The sequence below is a fragment of the Emydura macquarii genome, unplaced genomic scaffold (genome assembly GCF_026122565.2).
Source record: "Emydura macquarii macquarii isolate MOO-44397 ecotype Brisbane River unplaced genomic scaffold, CSIRO-AGI_Emac_v2 contig_705, whole genome shotgun sequence".
Taxonomy (NCBI): Eukaryota; Metazoa; Chordata; order Testudines; family Chelidae; genus Emydura; species Emydura macquarii.
The window spans coordinates 17,596,552-17,621,316 of NW_027130842.1; the positions used below are offsets into that span (position 1 = coordinate 17,596,552).

At 41.3% G+C, this 24,765-nt stretch overlaps 1 protein-coding gene across 3 annotated transcripts; it reads right to left on the reverse strand.

Moving 5' to 3' along the window:
• Window positions 1-11,566: 11,566 nt before the first annotated feature.
• SOD2 (superoxide dismutase 2) lies at window positions 11,567-24,174 on the reverse strand. Of its 3 annotated transcripts, none has more exons than XM_067542495.1 (5): window positions 24,047-24,174; window positions 21,726-21,925; window positions 17,459-17,575; window positions 14,371-14,550; window positions 11,567-12,655 (listed from the first exon to the last, which is right to left on the reverse strand). In XM_067542495.1, exons 1-5 carry the CDS (start codon window positions 24,073-24,075, stop codon window positions 12,510-12,512), a joined length of 672 nt encoding a protein of 223 aa, XP_067398596.1. In that variant the 5' UTR covers window positions 24,076-24,174; the 3' UTR covers window positions 11,567-12,509. The 3 variants fall into 3 exon arrangements, with proteins under 3 accessions (XP_067398596.1, XP_067398597.1, XP_067398598.1); XM_067542496.1 differs by having other exon boundaries at window positions 21,726-21,922; window positions 24,047-24,146; XM_067542497.1 differs by lacking the exon at window positions 24,047-24,174 and adding an exon at window positions 22,529-22,594.
• Window positions 24,175-24,765: the final 591 nt, after the last annotated feature.

Genomic DNA, 24,765 nt, shown 5'->3' on the forward strand with positions numbered 1-24,765 from the left:
ATGCCTTAGTGAGGGATGAACTGCCTTTTTGATTTGGGAGAGTTTTGCCTGGATCTGTCTCAAGCCATGAGACACATGTTTGGGAATATTACATAGCAGAGCCTCATAACCATACATATGACATTGCAACGAACATATCACTATAACTATAAGGTTCAGTATGCCATGAGCATTCCAAAAACATCTTACATGACATACTTTGCATTAAACAATACACAATTACACTATAAAGGTGAACATGAATGATACATAATCACACCATAAGGGCGTAAATGGGGTGCAGTGTGTCACACACACACCCACATACACACAGGTACATCTGTGGACATAAAGGGTTGTCTTTCTTTGCTGTGAGTTCCGGCAGAGCACATTCTAGCTTTCGCAGAGCCTTGAACAACAAAAGATCTTGAAAAACAAAAGGACCTTCAGTCCCAATGGGGAAATAAGTCCACCACGAAATTCACCATTTTCGGTTTCCTCAAGAAAACTCCTACTACGTCACTCCTGACACAGCTTCTGCAATATCTTCTAACAGACAAATGACAATTTTTGATCCCTGCCTTCAATGCACCATGATGGATTGCTCCCACCATCTTCGGTGGTGAAGGATCATGCCCCCAGTTTCAGTATGTTGGGAGTCTTGGGAAATTTTTGCTCCGCTCCACCAGCACAAAGCTGTGACCACACGTCCCCTTTTAGGGACAGTCCCTTTTTTAAGCCTGGTCCCGGCTGTCCCGACTTTTTTTTGGCAAAACTGGGCATTTGTCCCATTTGTTCTTGCCAATTGACCAGCAGCTTGGACAAATGTCCAGTTTTGCCAAAAATTGTGCCTTAGCAGGACACAGAAGAAAGTGCAGAAGGGCACGTGGCTCAGGGAGGGCTGGGGCGACTCAGGGAGACCTGGGACAAGCACACATGAGCAGCTCTGGTGGCACGGAGGGCTTGGGCCAGCCCCGCATAGGTGTGCAACTCGGGCAGCAGGGAGGGTTGGGGCCAGCCCAGTGCGGGCAGACAGCAGGGAGGATTCAGATATATGAACAGATGGACAATAGCAGCTGCTTCACTGTGATGTCTTGTGTTTAAGATCAAACAAAGTTCAGGAACAACTCCAATTCCCAGCTAGATAATTAGGAAAGTAAGTTGTTCACACAGATCCTGATCAAAATCCCATTGAAGTCACAGGAAAGACTCCCATTGACTTCAGTGGGCTTTGGTTCAGACACACAGACAGGATATCATTTTACTATTCTTGCTTTATTTCAGATGTGCACATGATCAACACATATTTATTATTAGGTAACAAATATACAAAAATCTACATTAAAGTTTGTTTTGTGTTATCGTTTTAAAAGGTTTATATACATTGATTCCCTGATCTACAGCAGTTTTGTTTTTGTCTATTGTAATTAAACTCAAAGGTCTTTCAATGTTTCTTGAGACCTAGAAGTGGGGGAGGTGTGGCAAAAGAGCATCTCCTGACACCCTTGAGCAAATCTCTCTGGAATTGCGTTGACAGACTTTGGGAAGAATTGAGAGTCCAACCATTCTCAGCCAAACATGTGGATTGGCCTGATTTGTGGCTTTTATGAGAGGGATGAATGGAAGAGAGATATTGGAGACATTCCCTCCAAAGAAGGATCCTTTACACATCTTAATGCCCCAAATTCTGCTCAGCTACAATAGTATAAATTCAGAGTAACTCCGTTGAATACTTAGGAATTACGCTGAGCAGAACTTGAGTTTCCAGTTTTACCAACCCCAAGTATTCAAAACTTATGCATCATCTTCCAAGAATGGCTTAGAAATCACAAGAGTGGCTTAGAAATCCTGAGATTTATTCACATAATGAATTTGGGGTTCTTGTTATTTGCCTTTTGGTTTCTGAGCCTGCAGGGCACACTTACTTCACATTTTCAAGCTTTTCTCTGCGATGACAAGAGCGAGGCACTTACTTTTTTTAAAAAAATGAAAGCTGAGATTTTCTTGCAATCTTGGGATTCCAGCAGTTGGGGCTTTTAAACAAAAAACCACATCAAACACTAAATACTGCAGGACTCATGCTAAAAATAATGAGTTGGCAACACACTGTCCAAGCATGAAAGGAGCTTTCAATTTAAAGCTGAAATCTAACAAACTAGATTTAACAATCATAATAGACTCCAACAGAATAACCCCTTTTTCTTGAGTATAGGAAGCATTAACTTAACTAATTTAACTCTGAATTCTTTTCAGGTCAACTTTTAATTTCAACAGCATTTCTCAAATCAGGACGCTTGCTTACTCTTAGCCAAACAACAATTTATTAATTCACCCAGAACCACATTAATATATAATCAACAGTTCACCATTCAAATGTAGACACAGCCAATTGTGTGTAACACACACTCACACATACACACACAACAGTCTTGCAAGCAATTATCACCAACTAGAATTGAGGCTTAGCAGCTATATCAAAGAACAATTCAAATTACCAAAATTTCTTATTACATTTACTTAGGATGAACAATTGTCAATTCTTTTAATACCTAATGCATTTATTATACTTCCAAGGATGCACTTTTCTTTAAGGCACTTTGAAGAGTATGGTTACTTCCCTTTGACTAGATTGGTCCAAAAGGGACAAGTTTAGAATATTAAAAATTATTGCTTAACACAATTCTTTTACATTTTTAGGCCAATTTGCTTGGACTTCTACAGGAGTTATAATCTAAAATTTGATTACTTGAGGCCTCACAAGAGAATGTAGACTCAGCTAGATAACTATAGGTTATTTATATTAAAGAATAGAAGGGGAAATACAATCTTTGAAATGAAATCTCACCACGTCTTCTTATCTTTTCAACACTGGAATGGGGGAGAATCCTTTCCCCACTGTCCAGGTGTTAGTTGCTCTTAGGATTCTGAAGCTTCTTGTGTTGGGTTCAGTCAACTTCCCTGAGCACACGGTGACCTCAGTTTAATACATCCTAGTTTCAGAGCTCATTGGAGGGGGCCATCCTCTGATTCCTGTTGGACATGTGCCAAGTGGGTGCTTTCTTGGTTTCTCTATTGCTTCCATTGGTATCCAGTAGATGGCATTGATGTATATAAATTTCTTTAATCCTTCTTATATCAGAGGATTTTTAAGTTTGATTAATTTCTATCTCATTATTTGTCCCCACAATGAATTGGGATACCCCGTTTTAGGCAATTTCTTGTATAAATCAGGGTATAACTTGGGGATATTATCTTAACATTTCTTCTTCCTTGTGCCAGACAATTTCTATTACTTCAAGCACAACAATTATTTACAATGAGAACCAACAAAATTCCTTTTCTAAATATGGAGGACATATTCCATACATTTAGATTGTACATAATCATTTTACCTTATTTAGGACTTACAGTAGAACAAGGGACATTTTTCACATATAAGAATGTAGATCTGACTGACAAGGCAAAAATGTGCAGATTCTAATCTGGGATAAAAAACTATTCACACTATACTTACTTTACAAGGAACACAATGTATAGTTTATAGTTAGTTTGGGATGAAAACACTCTGCATAAGGTATGATCATTGCTTGGTAACTTGGAGTTCTTTTAGCGAGGTTGAGAGGGAGAAAGGTTCAAACATATGGAAATTATGAGAGGTTCTTGGCTAGGTAATTAGAAACTAAAATGACTAAATAAGTAGTGTTATAGCTGGGGAGGGCAATGCCCAGCCGTGGCTGATATATGGGTCCTTAGACAAATTGTCTCACATAGTATAAACGATTTTCTTATTGTCTTCATAGGTGGATCTTATTTTGGGATAGACAGCAGTGGGTAGCTTTTCTAATTTTGGGGGGCCAGAAGGAATCATTAGTTATTAATCATTCAAGGCATATCTGTCCCATATATCCTTTACAGCTGCCATTAGCAAAAAGGACAAATACCTTAACTTTTCTCAAGTCTTTTTCACCCTTCTACTAACCAGAGGTCAGGAGACAGCAGCCATGGGAAGGTAGCATCCTTTGAAGATCAAGCAAGGCCTTTGTGTTTTGAGGCCCACATATGCAAATGGCTGTCTGTGCCTCATTTTGCACTTACAAGAATGAACAAACAATTTAGGATTAGTCCTAGCTACAAAGTTTCATCAGTATAACTATGTCAGCCAGAAAGGGGGGGAGAGAAGGGGGAAAAAATCACACTGCCTATCCGACATACGTTAGCAAAACCCCCAGTGCAGATGCAGCTATGCAACAGGAATGCTTCTGTTGGCATAGCTAAACCACCTCCCTGAATCATGTTAGCTGTGCTGCAGAAGAAGTCCTTTTATTGGCTTATGCTGCATCTTCACTGGGGGTTCTCCCAGTAGAGCTATAATAGAAAAGCACTTGTATGCAGACAAACCCTCAGAGCGCTTCACTGGGGGTCCATAAACAGAATTGCAGGGGCAAACACCACACTCTGCACATCTTTTTACAACTAAGCTTTCCACGAGGCAGAGTGCACAGTGAGTAGGGCATTGGACTAAGTCTCAGGAAACTTGGGCACGAGTCTTTAGAGCTGGTTAGAAGTTTTCTGGCTGATTCCATTGAACTAAAACATTCTGCAGCAACACGTCGAGTCCATCAAAACTTTCAACAGACACAAAGCAGGCAAGGCTGACTTCATGCACCAGGTCTCAGCGCCATTCACCCAAATTTGGCCCCACTGCCACTCCATCATGATGGAGGGTCAGTGGGGCCAAACTGGAGTGGGCAGTGGGGCCCCACTGCTGCTGTGGGGCCAGTACCTGAACCAGACAATCAGCCAGAGCTTTGCCACCATCATCCAGGCACAGGATAGGGAGCTGCCATGAGTGCCCGCACGGGGGAATGGACCGGGAGGGAGAGCTGGGGAGCCCTGGGGGGGGAGGGGGTGGACATGAAGGGGTTAATATGGCAACATCTGTACAGCAGGAACCAGTCACTGACTGACTGGATAATTCCAGAGCCATAAGGAACCATTGTGATCATTTAGTCTGACCTGCTGTCTCCACTTCTCCCCACAAACTGAGCCCTGGTCTACACTACAAACTTACATTGGTATAACTACAACACTTGGGGGTGTGGAAAATCTACACCCCTGAGCAACATAGTTACACCGACCTAAGCCCCAGTGTAGACAGTGCTATGTTGAGGGGAGGGCTTTTCCCATTGACATAATCCATCTCCATGAGAGGCAGCAGCTAACTACGCTGATGAGAGAAGCTCTCCCGACGGCGTAGGTGGTGTCTTCACTAAGCGCTACAGTGGCGCAGCTGCAGCGCTTTCAGTGTAGACATGCCTGGAGGTTTACTGACAGGTGGTTTCTCCGGCAGTGGTTGCCCTGATTGTTTGAGGAGAATAGGAGCTGGGGTTTTCTAGACCACCCCAAGCCACTTGTATGCAGTAAAAAAATGTTAAAGTGCATAGGTTTCTTAGGAACCTTCCCACTGAAAAATAATGTCAGGTGTTGCTACCCAGGACCTTCATTTCACTCTCTATTATGAACAGAAACCCCCACCTCCCCCAAAAGTAGGGTTTTGCTCCCTCCTGGAACCCAAGTCTCTTCTTGCATACTCTCATGTGATTTAGAAACTCTGTTGAAGTAAGTTAGTACACCTGTGTCTAAATGGAGGGAGAAGAGAATCAGGCCTAGAGTTTCTAACAGGTACCTGTAGTTTACACAGATTGGTCTGCATCAGTAGATAACTTGCTTAAAGATCCTGGGTTTGCTAAGGTTATTTTTAATCACATGAAGCCACTGCTTTGGAGAGAATATCTGCAGGCAAGGAGACCTACAAAAACTGAAAAACACAGTCTGGAATTCCAGGCTTGGCATCACTGCAAAAGTTTACAGAGCCAGCTGGAGAAAAATAAAGTGGATACATACCCCCATCTGCTGATGACATCCGAAAATTGTACCTGAAGAATCCTGAAAAACAAAGCCAAACACCATACTACTGAATACAACTCCCTAGGGGAAAGTATTTTCATTGGTCTTTGAAGCAAAACAGTAACTGTGGCCCTCAAGATGACATCTGAGCACATTTTTAAGTTATTAACCAGAAGCAAGTCTAAGAAAAGCCAAAGGGAAGGGAAAGGATTTGATTTATCAGATGATTATAAACCAGCCTCCTTTTATCATTTTTAAATCTAACCAAGAATTTTACCCTGACTGTATTATTGGTATTGCTCCTGACAGTGAGTCACTGCCTTGCACCTATGTAATCATTTATGTCTGTGCAAAAGGAGTGTGCAATGGATGTGAGATGCTGCCACTGCAGAATGGTAATGTTTTGCTATTTCACTGGGTGAGAATACCTGATGGGAAGGGAATCACACAAACACATACAGCTCTAAGACTAATTCTGTGAATAAAAAATAATAATCTTTCCTGTGCCTAGATTTTTCATTTGTCCACATAACTATTTGGAGGAAATCTGTTACCCTAATGAGAAAGTACTTATTCATATAAACCGATACTTATCTGAGTGAAGTTGCCATATGATCCACATCTCCCATTTAAGTCCAAACTGGCATGTAAACACAAGCAACTGCAAGATCCCCAAACATTCACAAGGATTCAGATTTCACCTAAAATTTTCTTCTTGGTTCTTCTCTTATCATTAATACTTACTGCAGAAAGTATTTAATAATTCTATATTGTCTTCCCCGCCTGCCCCCACCTCCCAAAAAATAAAGTATATACTTGGAAAGGTTAAAAATGGTTTTCTGCTTTCTATCACAAGAAGCACCTCTAAGCTATTAAAATCCTTAACTACTCAATGAAAACAGTGACCCAAAGAGTTTTAGCAGCAGTATAAAAGCTCCACCTGCTAGCCATTTCAGTGATTTGCTAATAATACAATAATCCATGCTTGAATAAAAGAAGTATAGCAGAAGGAATAAACTACCAACCACTTGCAAACTGAAACCTACAAAGGAAGGCAAGCCTGTGCTTGTTGAACCTGTAGGTCAACCAGAGCCTGCAGAATCAGTTTGCTGACAGAGACGCCCCATTATGTCCTGGTGCATCTCCCTCTCCTCTTCCTGCTGAGACTTTTTCCTATCCGCTTTTGCCCTCTACAGGCTGTTTGAAATATTCACGCTCCAGGTCCTCTGTTCACAGTCTGATGCAGCACTGGCTTGCAGCAACTCAGAGAACACGTCCTCCTGCGTTCTCTTCTTCTTCCTCCTCCTCCTCATGGTAAGGCATTCCCCACATATGGACAGGCGACAGCTCGAGGCCACAAGGGCAGCAAGCACAGATAAAACAGAAGTATCGTCTTATTTAGAGTAAAAAAAAACCCCAAAAGTTAAGTTCAGAACTCCCTCCCCTTGTTCCCCTGAAATTTTAAAGAAGATATGCTTATGGACATTTCCACTTTGTAGCACACAGCACCACGTTCCAGGCCCAGTCCCAGGGAGTATGGCCCGCCAGGTGCAGGAGGATTTAAGGAGGGAATTATTCAGTTGCATGAAACAATAATATTTCAGTCCTTAGTTCCAGGGTATATAAGTATATATATATATATATACACTATGTATATATATACATACACACACATACACACTAAGGAGTGAAATACTATTGTTTCATATATATATATATATATATATATATATACACACACACTTATATACCCTGGAACTAAGGACTGAAATATTATTGTTTCACACAACCAGATAATTCCCTCCTTAAATCCTCCTGCACCTGGCAGGCCATACTCCCCGAGACTGGGACTGGAACATGGTGTTGTGTGCTACAAAGTGGAAATTTCCATAAGCATATCTTGTTTAAAACTTCAGGGGAAACAAGGGAAGGGAGTTCTGAACTTAACTTTTGCTTTTTCTGTGACTCTAAATCTGTATACATATAGGGCAATGTCACTGAGTAGTGGCGCTATTTTCCACAGGTGGTGGTGATTTTAGCCAATACCTAGGTCTTGAGGGTAACACAGGCATAGAAAGCACAGCTGCTGGTGGTGTCTCAAAACTGCTTGGGTCCATATGCCACTAGCTTGTTTACCGCAGTGGTGCCTGCTGAAGTAATTGTGTACCGGTGTGAGAAAGCATCCTACCACAGAGGAAGAAATGAGGCTGCCATCACTAGAAACCTTCAAGAGAGGATTGTGGATACCTCCCTGAACATTTCATTGAGATCTCTCAGGATTTAAGTGACATCCCTGTGTACATAAACTGCTGCACATATACCCCCACCCGCACACCTAACCCTATGGGGAATAAAAAGCAGATAATACTACCTCGGTTTCTTGTACCAGTACCTCTTCCAGTACAAGTAAATTAATGAAAAGTCAAAAACTGTGTCTTGCTAAGCTGGGGATGGGCACCATCTGTACATTTAAACATTCTAGTGGGAAACGCATTCATACACTTATCTGAGGTTCCTTCCGCTGCATCAGGCTCACCTGTGCTCAACTGCCGGGACCTACTAGACAGCGGTGGAGTCTCAACCAGGTCCTGGCTCACAGCATAGCTGAAATTCTCCATTGTATATCCCCTATCCTCCTCGCTGTTCATGGCAGGGGCTGTGACACGGGCTCCTCAGAGGTAGCCCTAGTGCTCTGGTGGGTCTCTGCCCACTATGGCATGCAGCTCACTGTAAAAGTGGCAGGTCTGCAGCCTGGTGCCAGATTGACTGTTGGCCTCCCTGGCCTTCCGGACTAGCTGCCACAGTTCCTACTCTTCCAATTGACACTGCTGCTGATTCCTGGTGTAACCTGTCTCCAGCATCGCCCATGCAATCTGCTCATAGATGTCTATGGCTCATCCATAGCTGTGTCCACATAGCCTCTTCTCCCCACCGGCGCAGGAGATCCAATACCTCCTGTCTACTCCAGGCAGGAGGGCATCTAGAACGTGGTAGGCTGTGCCCTTGCACCCACCAAGGGAGAGCTGGTAGGTGTGCTAGCCAGGGTGAGCAATCACAAAAAGGCATTTCACTAATAGGCAGTGGTTTTAAAGGTGGGTGTGGTTTCTAGTGTCTGTGACTCTCAGGCAGCAATGTTCACAACTGTGACCAGAGCAGTCAGTGTCAGGCATTGTGGGACAGCTGCTGGAGGACTGTTAAGATCACCATAGGTGATGCAGTCTACACATTCCCACTGTGTCAACACTGCCACCTCAATCCCAGCTCAATGCCTTCAGGGAGATCATGTTACTGCATCGCTGTAACGGGGTGCTTACAGTGCCAGGAGACGATCTGAGTGTAGACACATGCAAAAATAGGTTGATGCAAGGTGGCTTATGTTAGCCCAACTTTGTAGAGTGGACCAGGCCCCATTCAAACAAGGAAAACAAAGCTTAAGATTTTGCTCTGCAAGACACCAACTAGGTACCAGTGTTTCCTGCATTTGTATGGGTTTTCTTGATGATGCTATAGCATTTACTGCAAGCTTCACTACTGATTAATTTTATTGGGACAGAGACAATTACACTCCACACTGGATATTATGCCAGTGCTTCCAAATAAGGGCCAGATAAGGTCAGTATTTCACAGAACTTAAGTTACCAAAAATACGGTAGAATTTAAGTTTAACTATTTCTTAAATTGAAATTTACAAGTCATATGGACAGTGGAAAGCACTTCAGGTTTCTGGCTTAAAAAAAAACAATCACAAAACACATGCTTTCTTATTAGACATGCAAGATTCTACACACCCTTTCTCCTGGGACAGGTTTCAAACTGCAGTTTGTGCACTGCTTGCAGTACATGAGCTTGATGTTCCAAGCAATTCACTTAACAGCTTAAGGTGGTGGTAGGTGAACCAATGAAGTGGGGGAAGCACTACTGTGGTGTGTAATTTATTGACTGACAAGTAAAATTAGCTTTCTTTGTTGTGGTAAAGGCTGGCAGAAAGATTGTGCCTGGGCTAGTAACTGTGATGATTTTTCTCAACTGTTTTACATGGCACTTCAAATATTGCTGTCAGTAACCTGTGAAAAAGGGAATATTTCAGGAATTTTATTTTTAAAGCCATTTACATGTAGAGTTAAAAAAAGAGGGCTGGTCTTCTCTAAAAAGCATTCTGAATTTGAAAAATATTTAAAGCCTCTGAACTAAATATGAGCCACAACTGCAAGTCCTTTGAGGCAAGGACTGGCTACCTATGTGGTTGTACAACACCTTGCACAATGGATCTCTCATCTCACACACTTTGGGCTCTACCAAAAAACAGTAAGAAAAATCAGAACATAAGGATTTCTTATGCTGTTAGAGTGAATATTAATTGTTCAACAGTCCTATAAAGCTGTTATTTTTCTGATTTAGCTTTTCCTAAGTTCAGTCTCATAACTAGTGACAATTGCAAAAATTTTGCTTTTTTTTTTTTGCCCAGCCAAATTACTGCCAGATTTTTGTAGTATGTTCCACTTCTTAAAAACAATGTTTAGGGAACAAAACTATATTAGGACACTTAGTTTCCACACCACAGCTGAATTCAACCTATCTTCATTTCTGAAGCTATATAGCTTCAGAGATAGCTGTGCTATTTCAAGTTTGTAGTAGTAACATTAAAGCCTCAGACAGGAACAGAAGGGGAGAGACATGTACTGTGTTCCCAGCAAGGTGGATAAAAATAGATTTTTTTTTAAATCCAATTTTTTTTTTTAATAAATCTGATTGATTTAAATCAGAATTTTATTTAAATAAGTTTTTCTTTAAGAATAAATCTGTTTAAGATGAATCTGAATTTAATACAAAATATATTAAGGCCTAAAATTATAATCTCTTAATACATTTAAATACAGAATAAATATGCTGAATCCCTGTATCTCAATTACAATCTTGGAGTTAAAAGGCTGCTTTTCTATATAAAGAAAGATTTTTCCCCCCGATTCTTTTGTGATCAACCTTTTAAAATATGGCACAGGAGTGGTAAATAAGCAATACATTCTCACCATTTTCTAACATACTAGAGGTGTACAATGAATAAGAATCTGAAAATATTAAGCTATATAATTTCTTAAATAAATGTACATAGTTATAGCATACTCTCCTAAATGGCAAAAAGATGTACCAAACCCCGTGGAAAGGTTCTTTTTATTATAAACTGACATTTCAATGGTTATATCAACCAACAAGAACGCACCTTTCTTTAGAAAAATAGCTGAAGTACAAATGGGAAAGATGATTAAAATCGATTTAAATCGAGGCTTACCACAATTTAAATCACTATTTAAATCAATCCATCCTGGCTCCCAGTATTGCATTCTCTTGCTAAACTATATTTATTATCTGAATTGTGAGTTACAAGAATAGGTCTATTTTCAGAAAGGTGTCTTGAAATAAGCTTATTTTACCGAGACAGTAGAGGCCAAACATTGCATCTTTAATTGATTTTCAAGCCAATTAACCCATTTACTGACCAAAACAACAGAGCTCACCCAGCATAGTAGCGCCCACTTGGTCTTGCATTATGCATCCTTGGAGGTTCAAGGAAATTTGTTGTGACGCCTGTTGTATGCAGATAGCAGGGTGGTCCCTTTGCAATGCAACTCAAGAGGAAAATAACTGGACTCACTATGACTAAGTTGTATTACTATGGATTCAGTTATAGGATTTTTTTAATTTTTTTTATTTATGGCAACATTTCTGGAATACATTTCTACTCAAATACTTAAGTGCAACAAGGAATTAAATAAGATCAATAAGCATCAGAAAACATTCAGTCATCGGATTATCACCACCTGCCATCCTATTTCCATGTGGAATAGAGAGCAGCTGTGGGAAAATACGTCTATCTTCACTGGCTCCTAAATGAAGGATAGGGACCAAAACTCAAACTGAAGCTTTGAGGGTGCAATGAACCCCTTTATCACACGTGAATCAAGTGCCCCACTACTTCCCATTCCGTGCAGTCTTTTTTTTTTTTTTTTTTTTTTTAAATGTTTGCTACTATCCCTTCCTAAAGGAAGTTCCTTGGCCCAGGCACTTTTAATAGTTATTTTGAATATCGCTTTTGCCTTTGGAAATCATTAACTGCTCTTGGAAACAACTTTCTACAGCAAGTTTTCCTAACAATCTGCGCAGGTATAGTGAAATGTATTGGTAATACTTATTTATTAATAATTAGTATTTTACAGTGCTTCATATATAACTATTCTTCACAAAGCCACTGTGATGTAGATTAGTATTGTCCTTTATTACAGAAGGGAAAACCAAACTAGAGATCTTCCTAAATTCACTGCCATCAAATACAGGAAAGTTCAGCAGAACCACAAAGAAATTTTAAAGAGTTAGATTCCCTACAAAGAATGAGAGAGTTGTTTCTACTTGTTGCATAAGAGATTAAAGCTTTAAGTCTATGTATAAATACCTTTCACAGAATTATACAAGCAACACTTGGCTTGATTGCAAATGTTTTCATTGGATGCATTAAAGTATTTTCAGCAGTGGATCGATGCATTAACAAGCCAGTAGACACATTACTACAAAAATGATTTCAGAGTAGAACAGGTGCTCTTGTGTGAGAGAGTCTGTGTGAGAACTCCACTTTATTTTTTGCAAGCTGTATATCTTGAAGATACATTCTCCCAGTTGATCACATTCCAGATAGCTTTTAGATAGTCAGGTCTAACATTTTTATACTGAAGGTAATAAGCATGCTCCCACACATCAATTCCTAGCAGCGGAATAAGACCTAGAGAAGAAAAGAAAGTAACTGTGTGAGTCTATGAAAATATTTTCAGATGAATAAGAAACATTTCAAAACTTCAAAGCCCAACTTCAGAATATTTCCAGCTATTTTATTCTCCATTTCCATATCATTTAACAACAAGGAACCCTCCAAGGCACAGGTGCATGTTGCTAACTCTTATACAGCTGCTTCCCATACAAGAGGCAGTGCAGTAGCTTAATTTATGATACACAGCTATGAAGACCCTCAATCCTGAGGGCAGGACTAAGCCCTAAAAATAAAGTTCTGAACTGAAAAAACTGCCTTAAGGAATCCTGCAAAATACTCCATTGTGGTGCAACAATAATCCTACTTCTAGAAACTGTGCTTAAAACATATTACAGTGGAATGTTGAAAAGTCACAAAATACTTTCATTAAACACCTGAGTTAGTTACATACATCCTAGTTGTTGTAAGATTAAAGATTGGAAAACCCCAACAAGGAAACACCTAACTGAGAATTTTAGAGAGAGGGGAATATTTACAACAAGGCATTGCCGCTGAATCCAGCTAACGGTAATCTTTGCAGCTGCTAATCCACAGAGTTTCAGTTCATCCCCTATACTCCTGTTCTAAATAGGTTCTTGTATGGCCCTCAACACTGCAGTATCGGAGTGCCTTCCACAAGGGCATTAAGTGATGTGAAGTCATGTGGGGTTTGTTCTCTCTCTGGCACCATGGAGAGAGTTTGCAGAGTTTTTGCAAAGGGGGCAGGGAAAAAGGACAATAAGAGAAACCACCAAAAATTATGCATCTTGGTGGATGTACTATGGTGTCTTCCCTCAGCATTGCAGCGTGAATCCAGACTGCTACCCTCACAGCATAGAGTCAAATAAAACCCGAACCCATGGCAAATCAGACATCTTTTAAAAGGGGTCATGTCCAACATTTTACTGTTGGCTTATCCCTGGCTGAGAAAAACTTTAAGGGCCATCTCAGGTTGACAATATATCTATCATTAGCATATACCTGCCCCAGCTATAGTGATTCAAAGAAAAATAAGAGTCATTTCAGGTATTAACATCTGCCCTAGTGTGCCCCATCAATTTCAGCATGTTTAAAAATAAAAATGGTGTGATTATAAAGAGGAGAGGTGTCTCCCCACTCTGTTGACAGAAAAGCCTATATGCAGGGGAAGTTAATTATACACAAAGTGCTGTCAAATGCACAGAGTAAACAAGCTAAAAACAGACAGTTTAGTCTTCCACTTATAGGTGATATTAAGTGTTGCTTGCAAAGGGAGGCAAAAAGTTTTCAGACGAGGGCAATTTTTAAGCTGCTGCCTCTTTAAGTTACTCTCTCCAAAAAGGAGACCTTATGAGCAAACCTCCCATCATCCATGAAAGCTCAAGTCCCTATACAGCTGAAAATTCATCCTCTATCCATCTTCCTACTCTCCCTGTCCACTGAAGCTAAGATTTGAAATCCCACCCATTACATTCTCCAAAGTTTATAAGCTGCTTTTCACAAATAATATATTTTTAAAAGGACATTATTGCTTTCCATCATTTTTAATAAAGACATGGTCATATGAAATCTCTCTCTAGACATATTTACTTAGAAAGAAAAACATGCATGTATTAAAGAGCCCTTTCAAGCTGCCTCTGCAGCTACCTTCCTCAAAAATATAAGTATCAGTTTGTTTTCTCTTTCAAAGATCATTTAAAAACAAAACTAACCTGTTGTTCCTTGCAGAGGGTCCTGATTGTAACAAGCAGTCACCTGAAGACGGCCTTGGTCCTGGTTAAAACCAAGCCACCCCCACCCTGAGCCTTGAACACCAACCGATACAGCCGTCAGCTTCTCCTTGAAGTTTCCAAAGGAGCCGAAGTCACGCTTGATGGCTTCCAACAGTTCCCCTTAAATTTATATTTAAAAAAAAAAAAAAAAAAAAAAACCACACACACAAACTTTACACTATTTTCCAGCTGATATCAAAATTTATTTTTGATGTCAGAGAGAAGCAGTTGACTTCCCCCTTCTCATTTCTTCTGAGAAGGGAAAAATCTGTTAAGAGTTAATCTTGTGCATTAGTAGTTTATACAGATACTGCAGTTTAAAAGGAAAGCAGAATGGGAAAAGAATCTCCGCAAAGTGCACCTGACACTCACATACCAGGTGCCAGCTCATACTAAGGTCCCCACACCTGAACTGAATACTGACAAATACATAGCTGGATTTGGTTTGGCTCACCTGTGTTAGTATTGTTAAAATAGGCACTAGGATTATAAGAACATGTTTAGACTTTACTGAATGCTTGTGAGCTGCAGCATGCATTAATCTCAATAACCTCTGTATCCCATATTCTAAGGTAACATCTAAGCAGTTGTATTGTAAGCTTCTGTGACTATCATAAAAACAGCCATACTGGGTCAGACCAATGGCCCATCTAGCCCAGCATCCTGTCTTCCGACATTGGCCAATGCCAGATGCTTCAGAGTGAATGAATCCATCCCGTCATTCGGTTCCAGCTTCCAGCAATCAGAGGTTTAGGGACACCCCAAGCATGGGATTGCATCCCTGGTCATCTTGCCTAATAGCCACTGATGGACCTATCCTCCATGAACTTATCTAATTCTTTTTTTAACCCAGCTACAGTTTTGTCATGACCTACTCTCTTCCCAAGCCACTTTATCTAACTTCAACTGTAGGCTCTTTGAGCAAATGATGCATCTTCTGTACATGAAGAGAGACGTACTCTTACAGTGCTGTACATATATGCTTTAACGCAGCATTGCTAGCTCTTCTCTTCAACATCTATGAAAGCACATTCTAATCACTTATAACCAACGAAACTGCAAGGAATGCCAGATATTCGGAAGCAAAACTGAGGCAGACTTTAGTCTAAAGTATTTCCCAAAGCTCTTGTATACAAGTGAGCCTGAACTGTATTATTCAAACTTAGCCTCAGTGACACATTTACTCCCCACTTCCTGTTTCTCAGTTCCACAGTGGTGTCATTATGAACACTGACTTTTCTAAATTTTTTTGTAGTTTGAAGATGAAGACATAGCAAACATTGACGCATGAGGCTATAATTTTAATGAGCGGCTATGATGTTAAAGTACAGCCCTACATACAAGGATTAAGGGTACAACTCTGTCACGGAGGTCACGGGTTCTGTGACTTTCCAGGACCACTGACTTCTTCCACAGCAGTAGGGCTGGAGCAGCTGCCAGAGATCAACATCCAACAGCACTCTGATTGTAAGTGTCGTCCCCCCCGGGGTATTTTTAGTAAAAGTTAGGGACAGGTCCACGAGCTTCTATGAATTATTTATTTATTGACCCTGACCTGTCCCTGACTTTTACTAAAAATACCCGTGAAAGAATCTTAACCTTAACAATACAACAAGAGTTCCGTGGCACCTTAAAGACTAACAAATTAGTCTGATGAAGTGGGTTTCTGCCCATGAAAGCTTATGCCCAAATAAATGTGTTAGTCTTTAAGCTGCCACAGAACTCTCGTTGTTTTGCTGAAAACAGACTAACACAGCTACCCCTCTGGAAACTTAATGACGACTCTTCAAAGCATAACAACTTCACAGCAACAAATGCCTAGCTTCTACTCAAGCAAAGCTGAAGTAGTGTATGTACTATCCTGAATCCCAGAGATTGTTTTGAATGCAGGTGCCAATTCTTTCACGGTCTGATTTTACATAAAATGAAAACTGTTAATTTTTGGGAGGGTGGAGGGGGGGGAGAAAAGGAAAATCACCTTCATCTAAAACCTCCTTCATGCCCTTCTCCAGTTCTTTTCTGCATGGTCCCCAAGACCCATAACTACTTCCCTGACATGGCCGATCACAGTGGTTCTCAACTAGGGGTATGTGTACCCCTGGGGATATGCACAGGTCTGCCGAGGGTACGTCAACTCATCTAGAGTCGTGTTTCTCAATGTGAGGGTTGCAAACCCCAGGGGGGAGATCATCGCAGGACGGATTTAGGAGATTGCAAGTGCAGGGCCGGCATTAGGGGTTGGCAAGCAGGGCAGCTGCCTGGGGCCCTATGCCACCGGGGGCCCTGAGAAATGAACTTACATGCTTCAGGCCTGGGTAGTGAGGCTTGGGCTTCAGACTCCTGAAGGCGGCACAGTAGTTTGAAATGTTTGAAAAGCACTGGTCTATCAAACCTCAACCCTTTCCCTCTTTAAAACTACACTTCTTCCATGAGGGCTTTTAAAGCTTTAATGCTAATGAGTAGGCCCAATCCAACTCCTGGAATGCTTGATTTTTGTAACCTGAGAGTTTTTTCTTTCCATGGACTGCAGCGCATTCAACACTACTCTGTATGTTTGAGAGACTTTTATGACAATATCACAGTTTTGGGTGGCTAATTTCATCCTCCACAGTCAATCAATAAAATAAAAGGTTAATGAATTTTACAATGGCAACGTCATAACAATGGCAGCTTTTATACTGTTGATAAATATATAGCTACATATGTAACTAAGTCTGTTTTTAAAAAAAGATTAGTCTTTTGCTCAGTAAAGCTCCATTTTAGAGTGTATGCAAAAGATTAGAACAATATTAATTATTCTATATTACAGGAGCCTCTGAAGGCCTCGATCAGGATCAGGGCCCTATTATGCTAGCTGTTGAACAGACAGACATAGAACACTGCCAATTTTGAAGGACCTTAATTTTTCAAAGTCTTTTCCCTTTTAAGTGACAAACTAAATACAAGACATTTCTTTACAGGCCATGGTTTGTCACAATTCTATTTGTTAATACTGACATAGCAGTAAGCCATCAAAATGAGTACTAACCTTGAGGCTCTCCTCCCCCATTAGGAGAAAGGTTTGTCCAGAAGATGGTGTGGTTGATGTGACCCCCACCATTGAATTTTAGTGCAGGCTGAAGAGACACCTGAGCTGTAACGTCACCTGAAGATACATAAGATCAACAGAATTATATGGAAGAAAGTGTTGCCACATCAATCAATAAAGCAAGCACTGTTCATAGCAAGAAAAAAATCTTATCTATAGTGCTGTAACAGGTTATTAGGATGTGTGAAAAAGTGAGTTCATGGTATTTGTGCTCACCACTGTAAACACTGTTCTACACAAAATTGTTTGGACATAGCTCTGTCAAATCTTGACACATCATATGTCAATGCCTGGCAACCCATTGCAATTGCCAATTCTATATCAAATGACCATGTATGTTCCCACATAAGTGTTTACTCGTGTTCTACCATCTGGCAAGATGAATAGAAGGGTGCAAAATAGGTACATCTTACAACCTAAAATGTCTAACTCATAAAGGTGTTCTGAAGACTAGGGTTTCTAAAGTGTCAAAATTTACCGTTGCCAACAGGCTAGGAGAGGGCATTCACCCTCTAGCTGAAAAAATATTTAAATACATAAAATTACCCACTCTATAAATGAGTAAGCTGAAGCCATTGGTTTCTTTAGGGTACAAGTAGAGAGCCTGTAGCCAAGACTACAAAGAAAGAATGTGACAAAGGGAACAGCATGATCCAGATCCATTTACACCCCCAACACTTTCTCTGATCAAACTCTGCATTCTTTGCTCTCTTCCCCCACCACCGTAGTTAATATGGAAATAGAGTAGGAGAATTCACTAAGAAGCACAATACAACAAGTTATTTTGTTTTAAATTAAATGACTGCCACAAAAAGGCAGAAACCATGACCCTGCTGAAAAGCTTCACAGGAACCTCCCATCTACCTATAACTGTTTCCAGCCTTGAATTCAGCAAGCTCCACTCGACGCTGGGAAACTGAACTTATACCTTGCTCTCTTTCCACCATCTCTCATAGAGTGTCACTTGGGCCATGTGTCTCAAGGCCTACTTTTCCCTTGTCAATCTTGGGAGTCTTAAAATGCTATTTAAAACATGCACTTTAAAATAAGTCTTAAAAGGCTCTTTAAAACTACTGTCTACTGTTGCTGACAATACTTTCTCTTGATCTTTCTAACCAAGTAAAATGCTGTTCAACTTTCAATGTCATTAGTGGCAGCAGCTGCCTGTATGTAGCATTTACTTTGAGGAATCTAATGCTAAAGTTGTACTGTATCTGAACTAACTGTTTACAACAAACGTTGAAAAAACAAGGAGGGTAGAGGAGAGAGTTTTGGAAGAACACCTACAGTATATTTCTGAAAGGGTATTTAAAACAGAATTAATTACAGTTCCATAAAAGAAAGTGACCAGTGGTGTTAATGTTTTGGGTGCTAATGTTAGTCAAACATTATTTTTATATTTTGTAAACATGTATATTCCTTCACACACAGCAAGTTAAACTCCAGTTTCCTTCACTGTGTCTTTTTCCAGCTGATTTATCTTAAACTGTACAGACTAGCTACAGTACATTTAATACATGATCTTTTTTGGAAATCCTGTATGCAAAAAACTAAGAGTCTCGGATTCAATTGTTAATGAACACCACACTGTGAACCACAACTGTTCTGATTAAATCAAGAGTGTAGTGTTTTGTTAAATCCTCTTAATTCAATAACTAACACTAAAGACGACTATAACATATCCAGCGTGTTTCATATCTTTGCTGGAGACTGTCAATGCACATTAATATAAGTTATTAGTCTGCTAAAATAGCAAGTTTACTTATTAAGATGTAAAAGTTAAAAAAAAAAAAACAGATTTTCTACAGGCTCTTAAAAGAGTCATGTTATATCTGTATAAAAATTAGCTTTTTGTTTTTTAAACATAAAAGACAGAGGCACTGAAAGGATTTTAAGTGAATATATTGTCAATATATTTTCAGTCAGGGTCATAGTCAGAATAACCCATCTAGACTGAGCACTTTGTTCAGTAATTCTGCTCCTATTTACATGAACTGGGGAAATTTTTATTTTGTCATAAAACTGAAACACTGCAAGTGTTACAAGTTGTACCAATAGCACCTTTGAAGATGTGTATGGCCCCTTACACTTCTGCTTTCCTAAGAAAAGAGGTCCGCCCAGCACAAGTGAGATATGGAAGCTCACAGCTTGAAAATGGCACAAGTCAGGGTGGAAGGATAACTCCCAGCCCCTCTTAAGATCACTCCCCCAACCTTCTTCCTGACCCTCTCTTCTTACACAATGATGGTGGCTTTTCACCTTGGCTTATAGGTTGATAACACTACCTCCGCCTTCTGAAGCTAATCTGAGGGGGTGGGATCTCTGGTGCTGCCACAGTAGTCCTGATGCACTTTATCCAACAACAGGGCAAAAACACCACAAGGGACATCTAGGATGGCATTGAGGAGAGGTGAGTGGAAGTAATTAGCACTCTCCCTATGGTGTTTTGTGTGCGTGCCTGCATGCACACGTTCACACACACGCACACTCTCTCACTCTAAGCATGTCTCTTCGCTAGGAAAACCAGGCATATTCTTACCTAATGTTAGCTAGAAGATGGTAACATGAAATAAAATCCTAGTGTAAACAAGACAGTTTGCAACTTTCACACGTGTTAGCAAGTTGAGGTAAAGACTATGGCGGTGCCTGGAGTTTACCTTAGCCTGCTAACCCATGTTAAAACTACAAACTGCTTTGTTTTCACTAGGATTTTACCTTATATTAATTATAACATGTTATATTAACATGTTATAAAATTATATATTATAATGCATTGTCTAATAGAGGGAAATAAATTAATGCTTTTACTATAAACACATGACATTTTAAGAAAATGAATTCTACATGAACGCCCTAGTTAGTTAAGTACCAAGAGATTTTTTAGAAATACCCTGATTATGTGCATAAATCCCACTGATCCTCAAAGTGTACCTAAATCATCTAGTTTTTGGAAATGAATCTCACATGCGGATTATGACCATCAAATGAGTGTACAGTAGTTTGTAAAGTGTTAGCCAACTATAATAGCAGAGATGAATCCCTAGACAAAACATCTTTAAAAAATCAGGTGTTCTTTAGAAACATCACCATCACCAACAAAAAAATTGATCTGCCTTGTCAAAAGTTCATTCATTTTTACCAGTCCAGTAATCTGACAGAACAAGATGTAAGATGCACTTCTCAATATGATTATACTGAAATATATTTGAAAACAATGCTAACAGTACTTAAGATTATTGCTGCCAACTCTCTGAAATAGAAGACATGCAGATGACATTACTGGAAACCAACGCAGGACTTTTTAAACATGTTTACTTTGGCAAGCCAAGCAAAAAAAGTATGTAATATTGCTATGTATCTAAAGTATTATTAATACTGTGTACTACTATTGAGTTCTTCAGAGAACATCAAGTTTCAGCCCAATAATAAGTTAAGTCTAACATGCCTTATAGGAAGGCAGGTACTTTAGTATCACACTTTTATAGAGATGGGATAAACTTATCTGTGTCTCAGTTAAGTGATTTTCTTAAGATCACAACAGTAAGACTGTGGCAAAGCTAGGAATAAGATCCATATCTCTTGGCTACCAGTCACGTGCACTAACTACAAGATTATCCAGTCTCCCTGAAAGGACTTAGCAAACTGGCTTATAAACTCATACCTTGAACTCCCTCACTTTTGAAGTAAAAATCTCTCTCTCTTTTTCAAGTAAGATGGCTGCGGTAGGTTCAGAAATGCACTGTAATTTTACTGTCAAATACATTTCACATTTATATTGAAAACAGGCCCAGACATTTTAAAATTTCTTCTTACGAAGTTCAGTGAAATGGCTGCAGTTTTCCTAATGGTCCAAATCCTGGTCTCAGTTACATGTGTAACTATGGAATAAACTCCTTAAAGTTAACGTCGTTTACTCTATATTTACAATACTGTAACTTCACACCTAACTTTAGAGTATCAGCAACATTCAAACCTACCATAAAATCCAGTCCCTTCCTAATTGTACCATAGACAACCAAAGATAAAGTTAGCTCATTAACAATGGCAATTACAGTTAAAGGGAAAGTTCTGCATCTGACTAAGCACAGAGTACATTCCTTTACTGAGCCAAATCCTCAAACGTGTCTTCACCATGCTTTTTAAACAAAGGTCATAATATATGGTTTGAGTAGCTTTCTTCCCTTCTGTTAACAGCACCCACACATACCTTTTGCCAATGCCTCTTTATATTTCTCCTCTGCAACATTCAGATTATTCACGTAAGTAGCATGATGTTTGCTGTGGTGTAGCTGCATGATTTCTGCATTAATGTGGGGCTGCAGGGCACCATAGTCATAAGGCAAGTCAGGAAGAGTGTGCTTTTGCCTGGAGGCCAAGCAGCCCAAAGCTGCAATCAGCTTAGTGCTACTGAAAAAAATAAAATAATACACTCAGCTTGCTGTACATTCAATATTAATACTTTAAAAATAAAAACCAAATACAGTTTACACAGATGGTCTCATATGCCAGATCCTGCCACTCTTACACTGAGTAGTCTCTTACTATGACAGACTAACAATGTATCTTGGACAAACCTTATGAAATTCAGATAAACTTTACTGAATTAGGTTTAATACCTATGGGGTCCATTGTATTAAAAATCCAATTGTTTGTGTGCCATTGTAGCATTGTTTGTAACTTTTCTAGGAGAATGACTAAGGTAAACCTTGGGGGAAATGTTGGGAACATCAAAGGACATTTGGGGACAATGCATGTAAAATGGATTTTCTAGGAAATTCCTGCAGGTGAGGGGAATGCAAATGATCCACCTTACATCCATCCTTTTGAAGCTATGCCCTGGGAAGAGAGTCCCATTGTCTACTATTTACCTGCTCCTGGAAACTTCAGATCAGAGACCCCAAACTATGTGAAAGATGGACTACACTGTTCATGAGCATGTTAATTCTGAGCTGAAGCTATAATGAACTCGTGACTACAAAAGAGACCCCTTTGGGAGTTTGAAGGACTCACCCGCCAATGGTGGGAATCTCTGGTAAGCTTGTTAGCACACAAGTTGGTTCTTTATTGTTTTTAATGTTTTCTTTGTCATGCTTTTACCCTAAGAATAAAAATAGGCTTGCATAGGAAGAACTGTGTGGTAATTTATAACCACAGCAACTGCAGGGTAATGTCTTTGAAGAGAAAGTAAGCAGGCCTGCTTAGGCAAACTGTCTTTGCTAGAAGTAACACTATGAAGGCAGGGAACTGCTCCTCCTGGAAATATCTGTCAGGAGGGAGAGTCACAGATTTCCACCCAAGCAAGGTAACAGCTCAGTAGCTGGATGCCTGAGCATGGGTGCCCTTGCTGGCCCATAGAGGGGGAATACAGGTGCAGCTGCCCTGCTCTGTGACACTTCTCAAGTTGTCCCATTAATTTCATTGTGATTACTTATGGTATAAAGTACTACTCAATGTAAGTAGCATCGGCGGAATTTTTCCCTATGTAATTAAGGTCCAGAGATACAAAGAACAGTATTGCCAGCCCCAAGCAACCTTTTCCCTGCAACCAAAGCTAGAAACCTCTCTTTTTAACAAAAGCAAAGATTCTCATGTACTCTCTTGGTTCCAACAGCTGAGGCTTTAGGAAAAACACCAGCTACAACACAAATAGTGAAAGTCATAAGAGTTGGCAACATCCAGCTTCCTAATGCTACACAAGTGTTGTCGTACCTGTGTCGGCCCCAGGATATTAGAAACACAAGATAGGAGAAGTAATATCTTTTGTTGGACCACCTTCTGTTGGTAAGACAGACACGCTTTCGAGGACCTGAAAAAGAGCTCTGGGTAAGTTCAAAAGCTTGTCTCTCTGGCGCCAAGTGAAGCTGGTCCAATAGAAGATATTACCTCACTCACCCTGGCCTCTGATGCTACACAGTTCATACAAAGGGCACAAGACCTGTTTCTGGAGGCTTTGCACTATGAAGGTCCCACAACACCTCAACCTTTGCTTTGCTTTATTCATGTAAGTAGCCCCCGTTAGTTCAAGAAGCCCACCCAGATGCATTTGCAGCACCGGGGCAGGATGAGACCGCTGAGAGCTAAAAAAAATAAATAATCAATCGATCATCTCGGCCCAGCCAGAAAACAAAACCCAACCCTTCCCCTGTGCCCGGGAGCTGAGCGGAGGGGCCTCAGGCCAGGGAACTTCCCACCGCGCTGGGAAGGGCAGAGAGGGCCTGGAAACCGACGTACGAACAAGCCTCTGGCCACCACCTCGGGAGTGGGGGAGAGGGGGCAAGAGAAGAAGGGGGGCAGAAGGGGTACGGGGGGCAGGGCGTGGGAGTGCCTGAGGGAAGGGGGAGCAGAGCGGGGGGTGTTAGAGGACAGCTGGGGTGCGGTGGGGGGAGGGTAATACTGGATTAAAAACCTGACCCGGGTCCGTCCCACAAGGCCAGGTCAGACTGACATTGAGACGCGCCGCGCAGCGCCTCCCCCCTCCGTGTCCTTGGCCGGGCGGCCCGGAGGCCTGAGCGCCAGGCGGGGCCTCACCTGCCCCGGGAAGCCAGGCGGCAGAGCATGGCGGGCGGCGGGGCTGTGCAGTGCAGTGCAGCGCAGCGCGGGAGGTCACAGGAAGAGGCGAGTCCGCGGCTTGCCCCGCTTTCGCGAACAAGGCGCCTGCGCCACTCCCGCCGCCCCCCGGGGCCCTTTTCCCTGCTCCGCCCAGCCCAGCCCAGCCCCAGCGTGGGGCGGAGCCTGCAGCAGCCGCCGCCGCCCGGGCCGGGAGTGCCGCCCTGCACGGTCGGGGGCTGGGCCGGGCCCGGCCCACAGCGAAGCGAAGCGAAGGGCAGAGCCGCCGCTCCCCGGCCCGCCCGGGGTTTCGTTTTGCGGGATGGACCCGCGCCTTGCACCGGTGCGTCTGACCGAGGAGCCTCCCCATCCACCCGTTGCAGCGCTGCCGCCTTGGGAGGTGCTACGCCCCTACTGCGGTCCGGAGCAAGTGTGTCTACACGTGGAATTAATCCAGAAGGGTGCTTCCATTTTAAGTTCGCCCCCTATCTTATTCTGGAATAAACGGTGTGTAGTCACGACCTTAGGACCCATCCTGCACCAAACTGCTGCACAAACACAGCAGGGCACAGTGAAGACAGCGGGGATCCAGGCTGCCCCAGGGCTCTGCCCATGCAGAGCAGGATCAGGTGGTTTTAACCCAGTGACTGTAGAATATAAAATAATGACTTCACATGTTAAGATTGCAGCCTTCCGCTCAT

Bases quoted from the DNA above. Each gene is read 5' to 3' on its own strand.
- SOD2 (XM_067542495.1), bottom strand. From the start codon at position 24,075: ATGCTCTGCCGCCTGGCTTCCCGGGGCAG. The intron at 14,551-17,458 runs GTTAGTACTCAT...TATAAATTTAAG, and splicing joins TGGGGGAGGAGAGCCTCAAG to GGGAACTGTTGGAAGCCATC. The intron at 12,656-14,370 runs GTTAGTTTTGTT...TTTCTTCTCTAG, and splicing joins CCCTCTGCAAGGAACAACAG to GTCTTATTCCGCTGCTAGGA.